The following is a 21,983-nucleotide window of genomic DNA, read 5'->3' as shown; positions in this document are numbered from 1 at the left end:
AGGAATTCCCAGATGATCTACAACTAGTTCCAGTAATGAATTCCTGATTTACATGATTCCTGAGGGATGATGCTTTCAAAACAAAAGAACAACAGCTTTTTGCTTCTGTTATGCTGACATCCTATATCTGTACATTATCCATCTAGGTCAGTAAATGACATGACAGAAAACCCATCAGAAAATATGTCTATTAAATTCCATCACTTAAGGCAAGCTCCTCCTTCTTTGGCTCCATGTGACACTGCAACTTCTTGGGTATTTTTCGCCTCAACTTCTCCGACCAGCCCTTTTCAGCATCTTTCATAGAGCTCCTTTTGTTTACTTTTGCTAAAAAGCTAACACAACTCTCTTGTCCTTTTACTTAACATTCTCAGTGAACTACATTTCTTATGCCTGTGGCTACAATGATGTTTTTTGAATGATGAAGCTTAAATCTTTTTTTTCTAACTCCGATTTTCCTTTGAAATCTATATCCCAGATCCTGAATGCTTCCTATATGCCTATTCATGGATGCCCTATAGATATTTCAAACTCAACATTTCAAAAATGAACACTTTATCTCCTGTCAAAACTAGACGGCCAAACAATTCCAAATTTCCATTCATTTGGACTAAAAATATCAAAATCATTTCTAACAATTCCTATTCAATAACACTGTATAGAAGTTGCTAAGTCTGGTCACTGTTGCCTTCCAAGTGATTTTTATTGTAGCTCTTTCCTTTTCTTTATCCCTACCTTAGTTTGAGCCCTTATCATTGCAACCACTCCTCAGTTAAAAAAATAATTTCTCTATTTATTGGCTTATCACTGGGGGGCATAAATTTCAATAGGCCACCATCTTGAAATAAAAGATATTGTATTCACCTGATGAAAATGGATTTGTGATAAGTGAAATGACAGGCATAGGATCATAAGTTGGCACAATAAAGAGGCACATGACCCAGACTAAAAAGTCAGGGAAGACATCTGCGGAGAACTGGCATCTGAGTTCTGAAGAATCAAGAGGAATTACCTGGGAAGGGAAGAAGGAGTAATGGCTTCCCACTTTCAGAGTTTGCCTCTGGAATTTGAAGCATGCTCAAGGACTTCAAATTGTCCACCATAGATGGAGCAAAGAATATAGTGTTAGGAATTGGCCTGTATGGGGAGAAATGGGACAGGAATGGTAAGCAGAAGCCAATATTAAGGGCCATAAAGGATATACCAGACATTGGAAAAAGGAAACTGAGGAACCCTAGAGGATTCTAAGAAGTGAGTACATTGCCAATTAGCAGTGAAGAAAGATCTCCTTGGTCAAATTATAGCAAAAAGAAAAAGTAATGTGGGGGTGGTTGTACTAATCAGGGTTAGAAATTCCGAGGCTTGAACACGAACAATGTTCTTTCTGTTAGCCTGCAAACACCATGAAAGTGAACAAAATAGAAGGAAGTCTCTGCTTTCATAGTGTTTGCCTGCTAGAATAGTTCTTGGCACATAGAAAACTCCTCATAAAGCCATATTGAGTGGATGAAAGGATGAAAAGACATGAAAGCATTTGGGAAAGCTTACTGAAGTAGCTGTGGCAGAATCTGGTCATCTATGGACAGCCCATAGAAATCAGATCTTGGGGGCTTTATGAGATGTTAGGAAAGGAGAAGGCAAAGTCAAGGGTGATAGTTAGGAAAATATTCTGGATAATGGTGCTGAAAGTATGGAGTCATTAGTAGAAGGGAAAATTGAAAAATGTAAAATCAAAGCAACAGGAAGCCTAAGAAGTATAAAAGATTTAGAGTACCATGGAGTGATTTGCTTTAGATCAGAGGGGCAGCTGTGACCAGAATGAAGGAAGCAAGGCCTGTGGAATTCGGCTTTGGAGAGGAAGACAGGAAATTGTGCTCCTGGTTGAGTACCCTTCCTAGAAGTCTTTAACTGTGTCTCTTAAATAGCTAATCTTTTCTCACCATTGTTCCCAGGGTTGTTTGGTAAAAGCAGATTGGATAATCTTTCTTCTGGTAACAAAAGGCATCTTTCTGGGCAAAGCATTTAATACAATCCCAATGTGACATTGGATCCTCAGAAAGCAGTACACTTTTCTGTGAAACCTGTTCTCATTCTCCACAATTTTCTAAACCTCAGCCACGAATTTCTTCCTTCCACCTCTCAGCTGCAGTTCAATTACCACCTTTCCCATAATCTAACTTGTTACATATAAGAACTTTTTGAAATATGAAAGAAGAGAGTTTACTGATGCTTGTTAATTAACAATTAAGAATCAAATACCATATTAGAATGCCATTGTCATATTTGAATGCAACTTGGCTAAAACTTGTGAACTGGTCAAACATAAAAGTGGGGCTTCTTATTAGCTGAGCTGTTATTGTTGTAATATGGCCAAACTCAGAGCAATTGAAATAAATTAGATAGATTCTGAGATGACTTCAGAAGGTCAAAAGGCTATATAAGAGCTTTGCCTTTCCAGTAACAAAGTAAAATGACAGACCTTTGTAATGAGCAAAGCCAACATTTCAAAGAATCTTAAATTCTTTTTGTCATTTCTTTTCTAAGAAATATTTTTACTAATTCCCATCAATCTTTTAGGAGTGCCTGAAACATGTTTTGAATTCCAATGATTGAATGAATATTTGCTGAATATTGATGTAATGCACTGTCTTAACATAATTAAATATCTTAAAATGTAAATTAATATGGTTTGTGTTTAGATTACAAAGTAGTTAAAGTTTATATTTTTCAACAATATAAAAACAATTTAAAAACTATCCTAACACCTTTTTAAAACAGAAAGGAGGCAGAAATGAGATGTCATATATTGAATGGGGAGGTAGCTATGATATTTAGAGCATTTCTAATTCTTAATAAAAATTATAAAAGTTCAGTGACCACTGGGCAACACCAGATACTAGAAGGTTATGAAAGACCACTTTTTAAAAAATACCTAAATGCCACTCCACCATAGCAAAAAATATAGAACTTATCTCTCTAAAAACAGAGGTGTATTATAGTTTTCAAGACTAGATCACACACAAAGATTTCAAACAAAGAAAACTAGTGTATCCAAGGGATTATCAATATCATTCTAATCACCATCACTACTGCCCTCAATTTACTTCCTAAAACCCTGAACCAAAATGTGATCAATATATTCATCAGCATGTACATAATCAAAAGAAATGCTACAAATGACTCTGGATCTGCTAGCTATAAACAGGAACCACCTACGTATTCTGCAACATACTAAGTGCTTCACTGTCCTGACTTATTTGATTTTCACCATAGCCTGATGCAATGGAGACTGTTATTTTTCCCATTTTAGACATGAGGAGACTGAGACCAAAAGATGTGTAGTTCCTTGTGAGAGGTTACACAACAACAGGAAACCCTGAACACAGTCTGACTCCAGGGCTGTTCTTCAGCCCGTGTGATTTGGCTTCCACCTCCAGGGAGTTCATCTTTTATGAAAAAAAAGATGGCACATCAGCAGGTGACACGTGTTACACGAGGGACTGAAACAAAACAAGCATTTGAGAAGTTTAGAATAGGGAGAACACTGCTGGATGAGTGACCAGGGAAGGGGAAACATTTCATACAGGTTACAGGGAGGGATTTTGAAAGGCCAAAATGAAGGGTCGGAGCCTTCCAAGCAGAGGAAGGACATGAGGGCAAACCAACACAAGGCACATTTTTCAGAATGGCAGTAATTGGACTGACAGGAGCAAAGGAGGCAGGAGGAGGGCAGTGGTCATTAAGGCAAGAAAAGAGAGTGGAGCCAGATTGCAGAAAGTTTTTCACTCAAAACAAATGAAACCGAATACTCAAACTTTTAGCACCCATGTAGTATGTGCCTGGCACATATGTTGATCCCCAATTTTAGATAAATTAGCCCTCCACCATTTTAAATGTACAGAATAAACAATATTTTAAGATCACTAATAATATTTGTGATTATCTCATAATGTTTTACAAGAAGATAATAAATATAGAATTTTCAATCTTTTATCAAGCTATACCCAGCTTGATAGGGGACAATTTGATCTGTGTGGGTGGCTTCCAAAGTAATTTGGTTTAACTTCTCACTCTTGATATTTATTAAATAAAAAATCTTTTAATTTGTAAAAAATCTTTATTTTCATCAAAAATAGACATTGCATGAATAAATGTTCTTTAAACATAAAATCAAACATTAAATCAATAGGTGTGTCAACTCAAAACTGATGGCTTGAATGTTTTAACTTATTTAACCTATTTGCTGTGTGTGATCTGTAAACAAGATTTTTAAGATATGCTAAAGAACTTAGATGTGCATTGTTAATATATAAAGTAACATATTTATAAGGTTTTTTTTTTTAAGCAAGAAATAATCAAGCACTGGGAATATGTCAAACTCTTTTGGTTCAGATCTTTTACATCATAGTCCAATCTTTCAAAGAAACCTAATCTCTTTTTTCCAATATCTTTGTATATTTATTTTCTCATGAGTGATAAGTTCAGGTCAGTGCTATGTTAGTAAATGTTTAATAACTTGTTCTCAGAGGGAGAGTCCTGCTTTGTAGCATGTGTCAATTCCTGTGGTGTAAATGCTCCCTCTGTGGCATATTTCAAGCTACCAACCTAATAATGCTGAGCTGGGGAGAACTGATCACAGTAGGCTCTCATAAGCCAGTAGATTATTGTCCATATCTCTGAGATAAGCTACTTAAGCAAAGCAGTTAGAATCATATTGCAGTTATGAATTTCTCAGCTGCAGCCTCAAGTGTGAAAAATGCAATTTTTTTTCTAACTCAATCCAATTTTCTATTTTTAGCTCCTTTTCTTCTCATGTAGAAAATCAATGTAATCATTTCAGAGGAACTCAGTCCAGTTCACGGATTGCTCAGCCAAGCCAGGATTACATTTATGTCACCTTCAGCTTTAAAATGCCCACCAAGATTTGTCTACCTTCCTGTCAACCCAAGGGTTAGTCCTGAGGGCAATAGAGAGGGCCCCACTTCTTGGTTTTCCACCTGGACAGCGAATGATCCCAACATTCAAGTAACTTCCACTCTGCTCTACATGGATTGGTTGCAGGTTACTCAGGGTGGACCTGGTTATGATGTTCTGATGTCTCCCAGAGACCTTGCCCACAATCACTGCCTCATGACTCTTGTGCCTCTTGGTGCCCACAGTAGCTCTTAGTTCTTCTCACATACCATCTGCGGCTCATGTGGGGGTCTTTGCCAGATGAATCTCTCCAATGCAGCAACAGGATGATTTCCTAACTTCTCTTGGGGTTGGCAGTCTCCTCTCCAAGCACCCACTCTGAGTACATCTTTTACATTCAGATATCTAAATGTGAGGGAAGAGTTCCACAGAGTCCCCTACTATGGACTTGTTTGAAGACAGGGCTTCAGGACAAATGATTCTTCACACTTGCTTGTGCATATCTTACCCTCTTCCATCCTTCCCAAATGGTTCCTTCATCCCCGCAGTAGAATAGGGATAAAAGGGATTCCTTCAGCCTTCTCATGGTCCCCTTCAAATATCTTATATTTTGAACCTTAAGGGTATCCACTGAGCTTTGTTCCCAAGCTGTGCGGTGATCTGCTTTTCCTTAAGCATTGGGTGACTCATACCTATCTGAGCTTGGTAGGAGATGAAGACAGGTGGGGATATTATGTCTACTTCTATTCTCCACATCATCTGACACATAGAAGTGGCCTCTGAAGGAATTATTGTTGTCATTTAAAATGTTTTTATCTCATCCTTTATTACAGAACTTTATGTGCTTACCTTTCCCAACATCAGCCCGCATACATTTATGCAAAAAAGCAAACCTGCTTCACACAAAACAATCAAAAAAACCCACCCACGTCTCCCAATGATCTCAGTTTGATAAGACAGTGACATAGAGACATGTTGTTGTCTGCCAACTCTCTCCTGTGAATAAAGCTTCTGGTGTCTATCAAGTGCTGCCTCAGTTTGAATCCACATTTTCCAATCTATTAATGCAATGTGGCATCCCAAACGATCCAGAATGCTAGAAAATGTTTTCTACAGGATGTGTCATCTAGGCTAACCAGATTGAAAGATTGAGTGTTTTGCTCTCATATAGGCAGGAGCAGTATTAAAACTTAAAAAAATAAGGTAGTTCTTACATTGAATAAAACAGGAATCTACTAATAGGTACTCATAATATTTACTACATCTAGAGCCATTAAAAAAATATATGGCTTTTGACAGTGTCTTTTGACAGATAATTTTGCAAACAGTATATTCTATTTTTTCCCCAAGCATAACATTAATAATGAGATATATTTTTTCTATTAGGAGTGCAACTTTGATGTATACGTAGCTCCATTCCTTTCTATTATAGAAAAAGAAATCATAACATCCACATTTTACAACACTATTTTGTGCTTTATCCAGAAAAATTCAATTTTACTATCAGAGTTTTCTTTAAAAAGTAGTTGAAAGTTTTGGCAGATTCATTCTCCTTTTTCATAAAAGACATAATTTGGAGGATTAAGAGGGAACATAATTTAGAGGATTATGCCTGTGAACAAGAAGTGAAAGATAAGGCAGAGATTTTATGGTCTGGCTAAGTAGTGCCCCAACACAAAGCCAATTTGAAAAGACTTGGAGAGGGTTTTGTTTTGTTTCATTTTGTTTTTGGGTTTTTTTCCCCCAGATGTCTGAAGAAATCTTTGTAAATATACTAGCTGGTCACAAGCTAAAAGAATATGGACCTCTTAGATGGCACATAACAAAGAATTGTCTTTTAAAAAATAGTAAAAATAAAAGTCACTAAAAAAACAAACAATTACAACCCACAAACAACAAAAACAAACCTTTTACAAGGAAAGGAATAATCTGATTTCCAGAGTTACCACATTATAATATTCAAAATGTCCAGTTTTCAACAAAAAAAACAATATGATGTATGCACAGAAACAAAAAAGTATAGCCAAGTATAGCCAAAAGTATAGAGGAGAAGTTAACAGAAACTGTCCCTAAGGAAGCAAAGACATTGAACCTACTAGACAAGGACTTTAAATAAACTCTCTTCAATATGCTCAAAGAGCGAAAGAAAACCATGAACAAAGAGCTAAAGGAAAATAGGAGAATGATGTCTCTACAAATAGAGAATATCAATAAAGATATATAAATTATGAAAAGGAACTAAAAAGACATTCTGGAGGTGCAGAGTACAACAACTGAAATGAAATTCACTAGAGGATTTCAACAGCAGAGTTGAACAGAGAGAAGGAATAATCAGTGAATGTGAAAACAGGTTGATTGAGATTATCTATTCTGAGGAACAGAAGACGCAGTATACCATAAGAGACATATCATGACTGTAACATTAGTAATAGCCACAAGGCCCAATCAAACATCCCACAAGGCCTGCCCTATGTGCCACTTAGCAACTGATGCAGCATGGCCTGGGGACTTCCAAGCCTGGGCCAGTGATTTCCAGGAAACAAGACTACCTCAGCACAGATTCAACTCAAACCTTAAAAACAAAGCCTATTTTCACAAGAATAGCTTAAACACCTGGTAACTGACCTGGACTGAATACGGGTATAAGAAATGGGGAAGAATCCCCTAAACTCTGAGAATGGTCTCCAAAGGGAGACCTTCCTGGTCAGTAGGTCATCTGACCCCCTGACTATATCCAGCCCATGCCACCAGCCTGCTTCCCCTTTGCGTCTTGTAGGAGCACTGCCAGAATAAACTCCTGGAACATCAGGTGGTGTCTCAGACTCCCCATCTGAACTGAATTGAACTGAAGCAAAAAAGTTCCCCCTGGGGAAGGTGGTAACTAGGACCACTAGAACACCTCAAAAGTGAAATAAAGTAGGAAAAACGGAGCAGAATCTAAGAGACCTGTGGGACATGATCAGGCATATCAAGAAATGCATAATGGGAGTCTCAGAAGGATAGGAAAGAGAAAAGGAGGAGAAAGAATATTTTTTAAATCAATGATATGTCCACCTATTATGTATCACTAAAGAATTTTAAAAGAGTAATATACAAAAATAAATAAATAGTTCAAGGCCAAAAACTTCTCAAACTTGATAAGAGGTATGAATCAACACATCCGAGAAGCTCAACAAACACCAAGAAGGATAAACATAGGAATTTCACACTGAGACACATTACAAACTGTTGAAAGACAAGGACAAAGAGAAAATATTAAAAGCATCAAGAAAGGAGAATTCACCTGTTTGAGAGCCTCAATAACATTAACAGCTGATTTCTCAGCAGAAACCACAGTGACCAAAAGGCAGTGGGGTGACATATTTGAAGTGCTGGAAGAAAAAAAAAATAAAACTATCCACCAAGAGTTCTCTATCTGGCAAAACTATCTTTTTAGAATGAAGGAAAAGATATGACATTCCCAGATGAACAAAGCTGAGGGAGTTTGTCACTGGTAGACCTGATCATCAAGAAATGCTAAAAGGAGCTCCTTGCGTGGAAAAGAAAGGGCACCAGACAATAACACAAAGCCACATGAAGAAATAAAGAACACTGGTATGGTAACTACACAGATAAACACAAAAGGAAGTGCTCTTTTATTTTGGGTTTATAACTCCTCTTTTTTATATGACTTAAAAGACAAATGCATAAAATAATAATTATAAATCTAAATGAATGAAAACCACACATAAAAAAGGAGGGATTAAGCTATAGAGGAGCAGAGTTTTTTGTATATCATTATAGCTAAAAAATATTAATTCAAAATCTATTATAATTTTAAGAGATTAATTATAATTCCCAGAGTAATCACTAAGAAAAAAACTAATGCACACACATGGAAAAATAAATGAGAATGATATCAAAATGGTAAACCACACAAAAAAATCAATTACACATATTTTTCAACCCGATTAATGTAGTGATTGCACAATATTGTGCAAGTCCTAAATGCCACTGACTTCTACATTTTACAATGGTTATGTTTTTTGTTTTATTGTGTTTTTTTTGAGACAGAGTCTCACTTTGTTGCCTAGGCTAGAGTGAGTGCCGTGGCATCAACCTAGCTCACAGCAACCTCAAACTCCTGGGCTCAAGCAACCTACTGCCTCAGCCTCCCAAGTAGCTGGGACTACAGGCATGCGCCACCATGCCTGGCTAATTTTTTCTATATTTATTAGTTGGTCAATTAATTTCTTTCTGTTTATAGTAGAGACGGGGTCTTGCTCTTGCTCAGGCTGGTTTTAAACTCCTGACCTCGAGCAACTCGCCCGCCTCGGCCTCCCAGAGTGTTAGGATTACAGGCATGAGCCACTGCACCAGGCCTACAATGGTTATGTTTCTGTTATGTGAATTTTACCTCAATTTTTAAAAATTTGAGTGAATCAATCACTCATCTAATGAAGTCCAATTTTTACAGATCCATCCAGTATTTTTATTATTTAGATGCTTGTATAAAATCACCACATTCAAATATTCACATACCCCAGCTTATATATGTTTCATTTTTTATTTGCCCTGAAAGTATGGTCACTCCTTATATTTATGATATTGTTCTGAATTTTTCTACTTCTTACATTTTTATTACATTTGTGCTTTTCTATATCAATGAGTTCTTTATGTATCTATACTAGTAGTCATAGAATTCATGCCATATAGTACCAACAGAAAAAGGGTAAATCTAATAAATATAAAGAATAGTATGCAAAAATATGTTATTTAAGGGAAACTGTACTCTGTTAGTGAAAGGTAGCCAATTCAAAAATTACCTTCCAGTTTAATTTGTGAAAAGTTTGTGAAATTTTTAATTTCTTTTTTCTTGAAACTACCAAATTATCTGCTCAAACACTGTAGGGTATTAGCTGGGTATTGGAAAGCATATTCATAAACATCCAAATAGTGAATCGAGATGGGGTTGAGTGCCTTAACCAGGCACACAACAAAGTCACAGTGTGCTTTAAATTTTATTTTTTATTGACGAAATTCTCAAAACTGCATGACGAGCTATGGTTCTAGTAAAATAACCTTGATAATAAATCAAAGAACTTCATTAGGGTAATAGCAATGGAAACCAAAAAGGAGCATCACAGAGAGAGATGACAAGTCATGGATACATAGAATGTATCATCCTCAGAAGAATGGATCAAGGGAGAAATAAAAGATGATTTCAAGAATTTTAAACCATGTGATTAAGAAAACAACCAGGAACAAGAAAAGAAACATAGTTACAAGAAGAAGCTGTTTTGGAGGTGATGTGTTTAAGTTGATAAATTGAGCTTTTTAGTGTATGTGTAGACAAGACACCTAGCAGGTAGCTGGAAAATTCTAGCAGAGAGTTGAAAATTCAAGAAAAGAGACTGATTCAGTGTGTTTCTCCTTCAGCACAAATGTGGGAAGTATCTACACAGGACTTCTCCTGAGGCTCTGGCACAAGACAGAAGCATCTAAGTAGGCCATGAACCAAGCCAAGGTCAATAATGAAACTTTGGGGAAAACCCACATAAACATTCTCTTTTGGGCACAGAGTCCCTGTAATAAAATTTTTCACTTTAATACAGTCATATTTTTATAGTCAATTTTAGTCAGTTGTATTTTATATGCCCAATTATATAATCGATTTCATATGTGTCCATTTTAGTTTATATTTTTAATAATAATTATATGTCAATTTAAAAAAAGGATCAAAGAAAAGGCAGCAGAAAAGCAATAAATAATCCTTAAGTCACTTAAATGTGGTTTTAGGTTAGGTTTAGGTTCCACTTACATTATTAGACATTTAAGGCTAATAATTGAATTCCCACTGTGGGAGAAAACCTTTGTTATGAAGTCCTATTTGAGGAGAAACAAAGGGAAATCCTTATAAAATCATATAATTTTCCTATGCCTTTTCTCATGGGATTACATATGCAAAGCAATCTTCAAAAGGGTTGCAGTTAAAATCAAATGAGATAATGCATGGCAACAGATTTTCAATTATGTAACTATAAAAAGTAAAGTTGTATTCAGGCATATATGGGGTAAAAAAAAAAAAGAAAAATGATAAAAAGTAAAGTTGTAAGCAAATATAAAGTATTACTACTGCCAGAGCAAACAATTCTTCTAATGACATCATACTCAGAATCCAGCTAATTGAGAGAACCAGAGAGAAAAAGCAAACGCTTTGATGTTTTCTTCACAGGCCACCTGACATTTTGGATAATTATGGATGCCCAAACACCTATCACACAAACTACAAAATGACACTCAGTCCATATTAATTTTGCATTGTATTTTTTATTCCCTATCCTCTTACCCATATGTGTTTTTACCATATTTTATTACACACACACACAGACACACACATATTCTTTTTATATTGCCCTGAGTCCACTTTGCATCTATATTGATAAAGCCAAAATATTTATACATATTTTTAATAAACTTTGTATTTTAAGATAATTTAGAGTTACAGAAAAGTTGCAAGAATATTGTAGAGAATCCTTGTATGCACTATACTCAGTTTCCTCTATTATTAGCATCTTACAGGAATATGGTAGATTTGTTACAACCAATGAATCAGTCTTGGTACGTTATTATTAACGACAGTCCATATTTTATTTGGACTTCCTTAGTTTTTATCAATGTCCTTTTTCTCTTCCAGGATCCCATAAAGGCTACATCATGTTATATTTCATGGTGTCACATTTAGTTATGTAAATTATGTTACATTTTGTCATCATGGGTATGTTAGGCTCCATCTTGGTTATGACAGTTTTCAGAATTTCCTTGTTTTTGATAACCTTGATGGTTTGGGGGTTGGCTGCTCAGGTAGGTATTATGTAGAATGTTCTTCATTTCAGGTATAAATGATGTTTTTTACAGAGGTTTTTGAGAGCAAGACCGTAGAGAAAAATGCAATTTTTATCATATCAAATCAAGGGTACATACTATCAATATACTTTATCAATGATGATGTTAACTTTGATTGCCTGGATGAGATCATGTTTGTTGGATTTCTCCACTGTATAAAGTTCTTCTCATAGGCTAAAATTTGGAAGGAAATTGCTATATACATATCACATTTCAGAAGTAGAGAGTTATGTTCTAACTTCCTTGAAAGGGGAGGATCGACGTAAATTATTCGGAATTCCTCTGAACAGAAGTAGTAAGCATTTTGTTCTACTTTATTGGGTGATGAGAAGCATGACTTTGAGGCAAAAGTTTAAGTGCTTCCATAAAAGAAGTGATCCCACAGGACAGGCATGGAGTGCAGAAGGGGTGAAACAAGGAGAGAAGACCAAAACAAAGTTGTGATTTGACTTGGATGAAACCACAGGCTACTGAGATCCAACCCCACATACATTTCTGAGCAGCCTTATGAGGTGCATCTCGGTACTGTCTAACCAGAAGACAAAAAGGGAAAGCATTTATCATCAGTTCTTATCTTCTATTTACACGATTAGACTCACAGGCAGGCAATACTCCTCATCCTTCACCACTGGAATGATGTCCAGTGGACTCCCCAGGGCAGGTTATCCCTCAGCATCAGGGAAGACATAGGGTAGGAGGCTACAGGTAGGTGGTACAGCCCAAGGTGAGACACTGTTACCCCTGTGGGAAGCTGGACTTAGTCATTACAGCATTGGCTGGAGAAAGGGGTGGGGTAGAGAAAATATAAGTATCCAATACACAAAGAGTACATCTTTAATTTTAATAGTCTCTAATATGAGTGAATAAGACCCTCCAAAAAATGTTTTCTACCAGTAGCTATCCCCATTCTTGAAAACTATCCTCCCCTCCCCTAATGGGGGAGACGCTCAAGCTATCTATGCAATGGTATCAGACAAGAAAGCCAAAAGCCCTGGCTCTCACTGCTCTGTTTCTTTGGTTATGCAATCCACCAATACTTTCAGAGCACATGTAAACCCAGCCAAGGGGAAGCATTCTCATTCTGAGCCTGAGTCTGAGGCCCTTCACACATGTATGCTAATATTTCGTTTAGAGCATTTTGCATTTATATTCATGAAAGAAAGTGGCTTTTAATTTTCCTTTCTTGTTTGTCCTTGATAGGATTTGCTATCAAGGTTATGCTGGCCTCCTAGAAGGAGTTAGGGAGTATTTTGACATTTTTTCTTTTCTCTGGGAGAGAATGTATAAGATTAGAGGCACATCTTCCTTAAAGGTGTTTGGAAGAATTCACATTTGAAGGCATGTTAGCCTGGAGTCTTCTTTGTTGAAACATTTTAATTATAGATTTATCTGTTATAGGCAGAGGACTATTTTAATTTTCTTTTTTATTTCTTGAGTACAATATTATAGGGAGGTGTGTTTTTTTAATTTTTTTCAATTCAATTTTCAATATTATTAGTAGGAAGCTTATTAAAATGAACTCTTACACTTTTGTCTTATTGTCTATATTACATGTTTGTTTTCTATTTTATTAATTAATGCACTTTGGGTTTTCTTCTTTCTTTTACTTACTTCTGGTTTAATCTGTTGTTCTTTTCTAATTTCTTGAGATGAACACTTGGATGCATCATTCATATTTAGCTTTCTTTCTTTTGTAATATTTGCAATTAAAGCTATCAATTATGGTTTAATCTGCGTCTCACAATTTTGATTTATAGTATTTTGTTCTCATTGAGTTAATATGTTTTCTAATTTCCACAGAGATTTCTTTTTGAGGAGTGTATTAATTAAATTCTACACCTTTCTGGCTTTTTAAGTATTTTTTAATTAATGATTTCTAGCCTAGTTGCACTGTAGCCAGGGCACTTACTCATATGATTTTAATCCTTTGAGATGTGTTAAAACATTTTTTATGGCACACCTAAATTTAGGTAAATATTCTAGGTACACTTAATAAGAATGTGTATTCCACAGTCGTTGGAGATCTGCTATACATTTTACAAATTACATATTTGCCTATTCTGCCAAAGTTGTTAATTTTGCTGTTCAAATCATCTATCTCAATTTTCACTGATTTTTGGCTACTTGTTCAGTAAGCTACAGAGAGATACATTAAAAATAAACCCACAATATCTTGCATTTCTATTTATATTGCCTGTTTCTATTGTTATTTCTGTCCATTTTTCTTTGTCTATTTTGAAGCTTTGTTGGTGGTGCAGAAAATATCAAGCTCACCTCATGGTAGTTACTTTCCCTGCAGGATCTTCACCCCTGAAGGCTGGCTGCCTTGATTTCTCTCAGATACTGCAATCAATTAACACTTTCTAGCTGGTTTACTACTTTCTAGAAATGCAGCCAACTAATATGGGCCGAATGTTTTTGTCCCCACAAAATTCACATGTAGAAGCCCTAGGCCCCAATTTGATGGTATTTGGAAATAAGGCCTTTGGGAGATGATTAGATTTGTATTATGTCATAAGAGTGGGATACTCATGATGTCATTAGTGCCCTTATAAGAAGAGGGAGGCAGAGTGATTTATCTTTCTTCATAGACACACATCCAGGAGAGGCCGTGTGATGGTCATCAAGAAGGCAGCAAGAGGACCCTCACAAGACTCCAAATCTGCCACCACCTTGATCTTGCCCTTCCCAGCCTCCAAAACTGTGAGAAATATCTGTTGTGTAAGCCACCCAGTCTCTGGTATTTTGTCTTAGAAGCCTGTGCTAAGACACTAACTTTTCTAAATTAATCATTCATATTTTAATAGACACTGTGCTAGGCTCAGTACTTTTACCTTGAGGTAAGACAAAGTCTAAGTAAAATCTATCATCCAGAGTTTCCTGGGAGATAAGTCTCTACCTGGGATTTCTGCAGTTATTTGGTGCCTTCCCCTGCTTCCTCCATACCTGGAGTCCTGTTCTCCTGGCAGCTGTGCCCTAATAAATCATTTACACCTCAATCATTGCCTCTAGGTTTGCTTCTAGGAGAACCCAAGCTAAGACACCTCTTGATTATCCAACACACTATTTATTGATTGCATCTACATGTGAAATGTTCCTACTCAGCTCTGTGAAAAATATTAGATGTATACTCAAAGAAATATAAGTTACATATTAGTGATAATTTTTAGATTTATGAACATATGTTAATTGATCAAATTTGAGCCATTATATACATTTCAATAGGATCATATTTATAACCTGAATTCCTGTATCTTATGAAAGTTGAATACATTTCCTAAGCCAGGAGCATTCTGTGTCTTCTCATTTAAGGGGACTTAAAAGGATAATCTGCCTTGAAGTGCTCTCCTTATGGTCTTATGGAAGGGCTACCAATTTCTCTCATTCACACACTTTTAAGATTTCCATGATTAGAATGAGTTAGAAAAAAAGATACACACATCATCTAAAGAATATTACACATAAAAAGAGCACATTGTCGTAGAATTTGGAGATCCTCAAATCCAACCCCATACTTTTATAGGAAACAAACAAAAAAAGAAAAGTAATGTCATTTCCCCAAGGCCACCCATAATTTAGTATTAGACTCTAGTTTTACTGATTTCCAAACCAGCATTTTTTAATCACTATAAATTACTTGGCTACTTGGTATATTCCCAGGGATGACATTATCAGATTGATACAGAGCTGAAGAATGTGTACTATAGGGCAGTCAAGGACAATATAGGGTAAGACAGAGAGAGTACTATGTCACTGGCAAGATATCATATGAGCGTGTAGCATGTCAATAAGGATGGGGCCAAGGAGGAAGAGCAATATCTAAAGTCAACAGGGAACCAACCATCAGGTGGGCAATCATCCCTGGTGTTAAATCAAACGCATCAATACAAGAATAGAAGCTATTCTATGTTAATCTCAGAAGCGGTAACAAACTATTCTCTGCTTTAATGAATAGAAGATATAGGCATATTGAGAAATAAAAGATATAAATCTTCATTCATTGTTATTTCACCTTCTCAAGGCCAGTATACAAAACATAACACATTAGCACAAGTGAACACACCACTGATCACAAAACTGATCTCGAACTTCATTTTCTAAACCTTAATCAAAATGTTAATCTCTTCGTAAGGCTTTTTTTCCCTTAACTTCATAAACCAATTTCCAGTTGCTAAAAACAAAAAAAAATAAAAATATTTTAAATAAAACCATCTTATCACCCTAGTTCATAAACTTCAACTAAGGACATATGAGAATGTTTTATCATTACTTCAATCTAATAATGAACATATAAAATACAACTATAAATCTTCGACTCGGTTTTGCTTTATAATTAATCAGGAATAAATTGACTCTTCCTAGCATAATTACGTGGAAGCCTGAATTCCTTGAGATTGCCTTTGTATAAATTCGTGTACATATTTGGTTCTGTGAGGTTTGCTAAAATGGGGTTAATTGGCAGAACACACTTCGAAACTGGTTAATGTTCAAGTGGGACTGTGTTTTTGTAATTCATGTGGCCACACCCTCTGTGGTGCTATAATCATCTTCAAAAGGCCAACACAATCTCACTATTATCGGTATTCTTCCAATAGGAAATTAAAGCATAGAGGTTAAATATCTCATCTATCCTTAATGGAGTAAGAGGTAGTAGTGATTAAAACCTAAGAACGGTGAATTGATCCCAGACATGTCTAACACTAAAGCAAATGCTCTTCACCTAAAATTTTATGATCCACAGGAGAGAGTCCAAAGGACTCAATCTTGAAGCATGCTGGAGGAGCTGAAGTTCAAGTGTGTCCGGGAAGCTTGTGTTCTGTGACACAGGGGTGATTATCCAGAGTTTGAGTCAGATTTCAGCGCTTCCATCTCAACGTTAAGAGCTGTACATCTGTGGATTTAAGGTAGGGCCCAATCCAGGAGATAAATTAGGGCACCAGACAAAAGATAAGAAGTCATGTGCCACAGCCTGGATCAGCAAGAAGGCGGGGGACCCTGGCAATTCAAGGGGCAAGGGCTTTCTCAGCACATCGAGTTCCCGATGGGATGGGAAAGCACTTGGCCTAGAAGGAAATAAATTGCTGGCATCTTTTGTTCTCCAACAAACTTTACAAGTAGGGGACATCCTGAATGCAGCAAACTCAGTCAGGGAAGCTCATTCACCCTGGCCTGGTCACAGGACATCTCACGCACATTTCCGACTGCCACCAACTATGCCAGCAAGGTTCTGCTTTCTCAAGGTGTGAGATTTTTCAATCCCATACAAAAGTCACCTCCTATTCTTTTCTTTATACAGAAAGCATTGGTTATTAAATATGTTAGTAGTATCATTTTCAAAATATAACTATTATAAAGCATTTTATATGATATGTTTAACACTAGGAAGCATTCATCTCAAAAGAAGCACCTATTATTTCTTATCTCTGGGGATCTGTCCTCTTAAGCACTGACATGCAGCATGATATCTTGGAAATGTATCTTGGGGATTTTATTTAAACATAACAGCTGTATGCAAAGAAGCACAATAATTTAGGGCAGTAAGAATTGCCAAACAATTCTATATACAATGCTACTATTATATATATATATTTTTTTAAGAGACAGGGTCTCACTCTGTTGTCCAGGCTGGAATGGTCAGTGGCACAACAATAGCTCACTGCAGCCTCAAATTCCTGGGCTCATGTGATCCTCCTACCTTAGTCACCAGAACAGCTGAGACTATGGACTCACACCATCATGCCTGGCTAATTTTTTTTTTAATTTTTCATAGAGATGGGGTCTTGCTATGTTGCCCAGGCTGGTCTCAAACTCCTGGCCTCAACTGATCCTCCCACCTTGGCCTCCCAAAATGCTGGGATTACAGACATGAGCCAGCATGCCCAGCCATAATTATTCTTATTAGAGGTCTATCCAAGAATGGGAGTTATCTCTGTCAATTAACCAAGTAAGCTAATTTCTCACAGATTGGTGCTTAATTTTAACAGCAAATTTTATAGCTATGGGGAAAACATTGCTTAACAAGCATTTAGAGTAGAAATATTCAGTTGTAGTTTAAAAAAAAATAGACCACAGGAAAATGTAGACAAATGTGCTACTTTTTAGCAACAGGAAATATTCTGATCTTCCAGAATAAATGGGAGAAAACAAAGTAGTTGTCAGCTCTGGAAGCAATCTTCTATATAATTAAATAAGTGTACATATACATGTTTACACTTGCACATATAAATATTTTATTTTTGTTGTGGAAATAATTTTATTTACTATTGTATTATTTTACTTGTATATACAAGTATTTCATTTCCAAGGTTTCCCAAGTACATGAAAATAAAGATGTTCATTTGGATTAAATTACAACCCCAGGAACAGTTCTACAAAATGTAGCTTCTTTATGTTCTGTCCTAAGAGTACATTTAGACTATCAAACGGCACACTACTACCTATCTGAACCCTCCATTAAAAATAGAAAATATCAACATATACTTAACTGTACGTTGCACATTAAAATTCAAACTGTACTAAAACTCTAACAACAAAAATATTACTTAAAAGAAGAAAGATATTTGATTCCATTATATTATCAGCATTAGCAGCGATTGGTTTTGTGTTGTTTACAGCTAAGTCTGGATTATATTATACTTCTTTGAGCCATGAAATCTTTCAGGTTCAAATTAAAATGGATCTTCCCAGTGCAAAGGAAGTAAATAATTTGTTCTTGAAAATGATTTAAACAGTCCTCCGGTCCATCATTTAATTAAAAAGAAGTCATTTACTCAACGGCACTTGTATCAATTTCCTAGGGTCTCCATAACAAATTATCAGAAACTGGGCAGCTTTAAAAGAACAGAGATTCATTCTCCCAGGGTTCTGGCTAGAACTGAGGCGAGGAGGTGTTGAAAATAAGGTATCAGTGGACAGGGCCATCCTCCCTCTGTGGGCTTTAGAAAAGAATCCTCTATGCCTCAATTCCTGGTTTCTGGTGGTTGCTGGGACCTCTTGACATTCCTTCGTTCTATAGTTGCACCACTCCAGTTCCTGCTTCTGTCTCCATATGGTCTTCTCTCTGTCTCCTCTGTGTCTCTGGGTATCCCCAAATCTCATTCATCTTATAAGGACATCAGTCATTGGATTTAGGGCCCATGCTAATCTAGTGTAACCTCATCTCAACTTGATGACATCTAAAAAGACTCTGTGTTCAAATAAGGTCACATTCACAGCTATCTGGGTTAGAACTTAAACATATCCTTTTGGAGGACACAAGTCAACCCACAGCAGCATTCATGCAGCAAAATTAAATTAGTATACCTCAAAAAAAAGTAAATTTGTCTTCCTCCCTACTGGTACAAACAGAATCACTGTTTAACAAGAGCCTTTCCCCCAATTCTCTTCCCTCATTTCTGGGGCCCACGTCATTTTCATGGTGTTACCCATGGCACTTCTCATCCCACTGATGGAAAACAAGTGAGTAGTTCCTCATTTTCTTTCTGTCCATTCTTTGGCTTCGAGTTAAGAAGTCACTATATCTGTGCATCTAGGTTACTAGGATATTTATTTGCTGGTTTAGTTTATTTATATCTGACCTGCTAATGACTCAGTGCCCTTCCCAAACCTGATCAAACTACTATAAGGAATGTTTCAGTACTAGAAAACAACTATAGCTTTTAATAAATCAATCAAAATTGGATGTTCCTTTGTGAAAACTTCATGTAATCAATAGGGAGAGAAAAGAAAAAAACTAAATAAAAAAGAAAAATGTAATCAAGTAGGTTGACAACCAGCAAAAGATAATTAAAATGGTCCTGTTTTGTTTCTCAGTTTCATTAACATGCAAATGAGATTCATGAAGTTTGATATTGTGTTTTTACCAAGAGCCATAGAAATGAATTAAGAATGAAAATGAGTCCCAGTGATGGAGACTCTTGATGAATATATAAATTAATGAAAAATATGATTTGATCCACTTAATGACATATTTTTTTGTGATTTATTGAACCTGAACAAACAAAATAAATAGGTAAATTAAATATTGTGTCTCTTTCAGTGCACTACATTCTGTGAAATCATTTATTACTGACATGAAGTGATGGTACATGTTAAACTTTGCTTTACTTTAAAAAGAAATACAGGATGGAAAATTTATTCTGAGATCGGTACATGATCGCAGCATTCCTGCTGGTAGGGACATGGGTGCAGGATCTGAAATGGACCTCAGGGAAGCTAGGAGAGCCCACTTGTCTGCTCGATCAGAGATTCAGAATTTCAAACAGGGAGAGATGGTCCTGTATTACCAATAGTTCTCACTACAAGGCATTTAAAAGGAACAAACAAGCATTATCTATACATATATATTCAAGTGCCCCCAATTTCCCATTTGATACAAGCATCTCGGTTCTTACTCTCAGTTAATATCTTCACACACATAAGTGGGATCTAAAATAATATGAGTTGAAGTTTTAAAATAAACAAAATTATGTGAAGGTGTTCTACATTGCAATTAGAACTATGTATGAAATATACACACACAATGTGTAACAGATAGCAAGATACAGATACCCACACTATTGATCATGTCCAATGTTCATTGTGCTCAAACATTAAAACAACAGCACCAAGGATAGCATCAAGGAGTCAAATTGAAAAAAGTGGCTGACTGATGTGGCATAAAAGAAGGGGATAATAAGTGGGCGAAGCGTGGTTTTAAAAACATATGCCAGTGTCTATTTTTTACTGTTGTTAAAAATGTTTTCTATGTTTGTGTTGCCAAGCTTCTTTCCTCCCAAGGTATGTGTAGATAACTTTTACCTTAACACATTGTAAAAAGTGATCACAATGATACTCTAAGTACATGGTGTTTTGAAATTCTCTTATTTCTATCACAAGTTGCTATTTAATTATCTTCACTGTCCTTTAAACATATCCAAGGGATCAAACACAACCTACCTAAGAGATATCAAACAATATGAACGGAGTATTCCTAAAAGAGCATGAATGCCTTATTATGTTCCTATTCCTCAACGGGAAAGAAAATCATGTTCACCACATTGAGAATTAAATAAACTGAGGGATTATTATTTTTGAATAACTAGCATCTTTTAAAATTATTTCCTGCAAACTTCTTTGTTTAACTTGAAATAGAAGGCCAATTAAGTTTTCATCACTGCTGCATCTATAACAATTGCATATTATTGTAGAAAATTTGTCTTATAAGGTATGTAAAAAGCCTGCCAGACTAAAGGAATTCAATTATTTGGACTTTGAAATGATGACATAGATTTTCAAATAGAATGTGTCCCTTTGCCATTCCAGAACATAAGCTAGATGTCATATACATCTCATGAATTTTAACCATTTGCTTATTTAGAAATTTACTTCCTTTTACAAGGTATCACTTATATGATTTTATTAAAAGAGAATGGAAAATTAGTGAGATTTGTCCTGAACCATTCAGGAAAAAAAAAGCAGACTTACCGTCTCTTCGATTTAGCCTTGCAAACCCTGGACCATGACTGTTAGACAGCTCGGAAGAGCTGCTGAATGACGACTGAGGCAAGGCAGGCACGAGAGGATCATCACAATCATCTGCCAGGAGGAAAAATGCCACATTAGGGTTAGTGCAGATAGGAATCAATATACAAAACAATTAAACAAACAAACAAAACAATATCAAAAGCTAGGATCTCAGATCTCTGAAAATATGCCCCCTACTTATATGCAATATTCTAAATTGCAAGCCTACTAAGTTTAATAAGAAATGAGAAAGAATTTAAAGAGCCAATGGAAATAGAAAAAGAAAATATCATAAAAATTTTACAGTAATATAATATCTTAAGGTAGAAAAAAATTACTATACCTCATCATAAAAGAAAAGATTTATAAACTTGACTATATTAAAATTAAGAACTTATGGTTTCCAAAGACACCACAAAGAAAGTAAAAAGAAAAATCACAAAATGTGGGAAGTACTTCCAAAACATATAAAGAAGTATACTATTAGTATTCCAAGTAAAGGAAAATAAAACAAAAATAAAGAAAAACAAAAACCACCTTTAAATCAAAAAATACACTAGAAAAAAACAGACCTGAGAATCATGATATAAAACCACGCTCATATAGCCATCTAATCTTTGACAAAGCAGACAAAAACATACGCTGGGGAAAAGAATCCCTTTTCAATAAATGGTGCTGGG

The 21,983-nt window shown here is 35.8% G+C and overlaps 1 protein-coding gene across 1 annotated transcript in view; it reads right to left on the bottom strand.

Annotated features, from left to right (window-relative positions):
- Window positions 1–21,983, bottom strand: part of CNTNAP4 (contactin associated protein family member 4) — a 239,678-nt gene that overhangs the window by 184,466 nt on the left and 33,229 nt on the right. Inside the window, exon 2 of the mRNA XM_012772535.3 lies at window positions 21,265–21,375. Coding sequence (XP_012627989.3) covers window positions 21,265–21,375 — 111 coding nt within the window. The remainder of the gene's footprint in view (window positions 1–21,264; window positions 21,376–21,983) is intronic.

The sequence above is a fragment of the Microcebus murinus genome, chromosome 20 (assembly GCF_040939455.1).
Source record: "Microcebus murinus isolate Inina chromosome 20, M.murinus_Inina_mat1.0, whole genome shotgun sequence".
Lineage (NCBI taxonomy): Eukaryota > Metazoa > Chordata > Mammalia > Primates > Cheirogaleidae > Microcebus > Microcebus murinus.
Note: the sequence above shows the minus strand (reverse complement) of the source record. Positions and strands in the feature narration are given on the sequence as shown.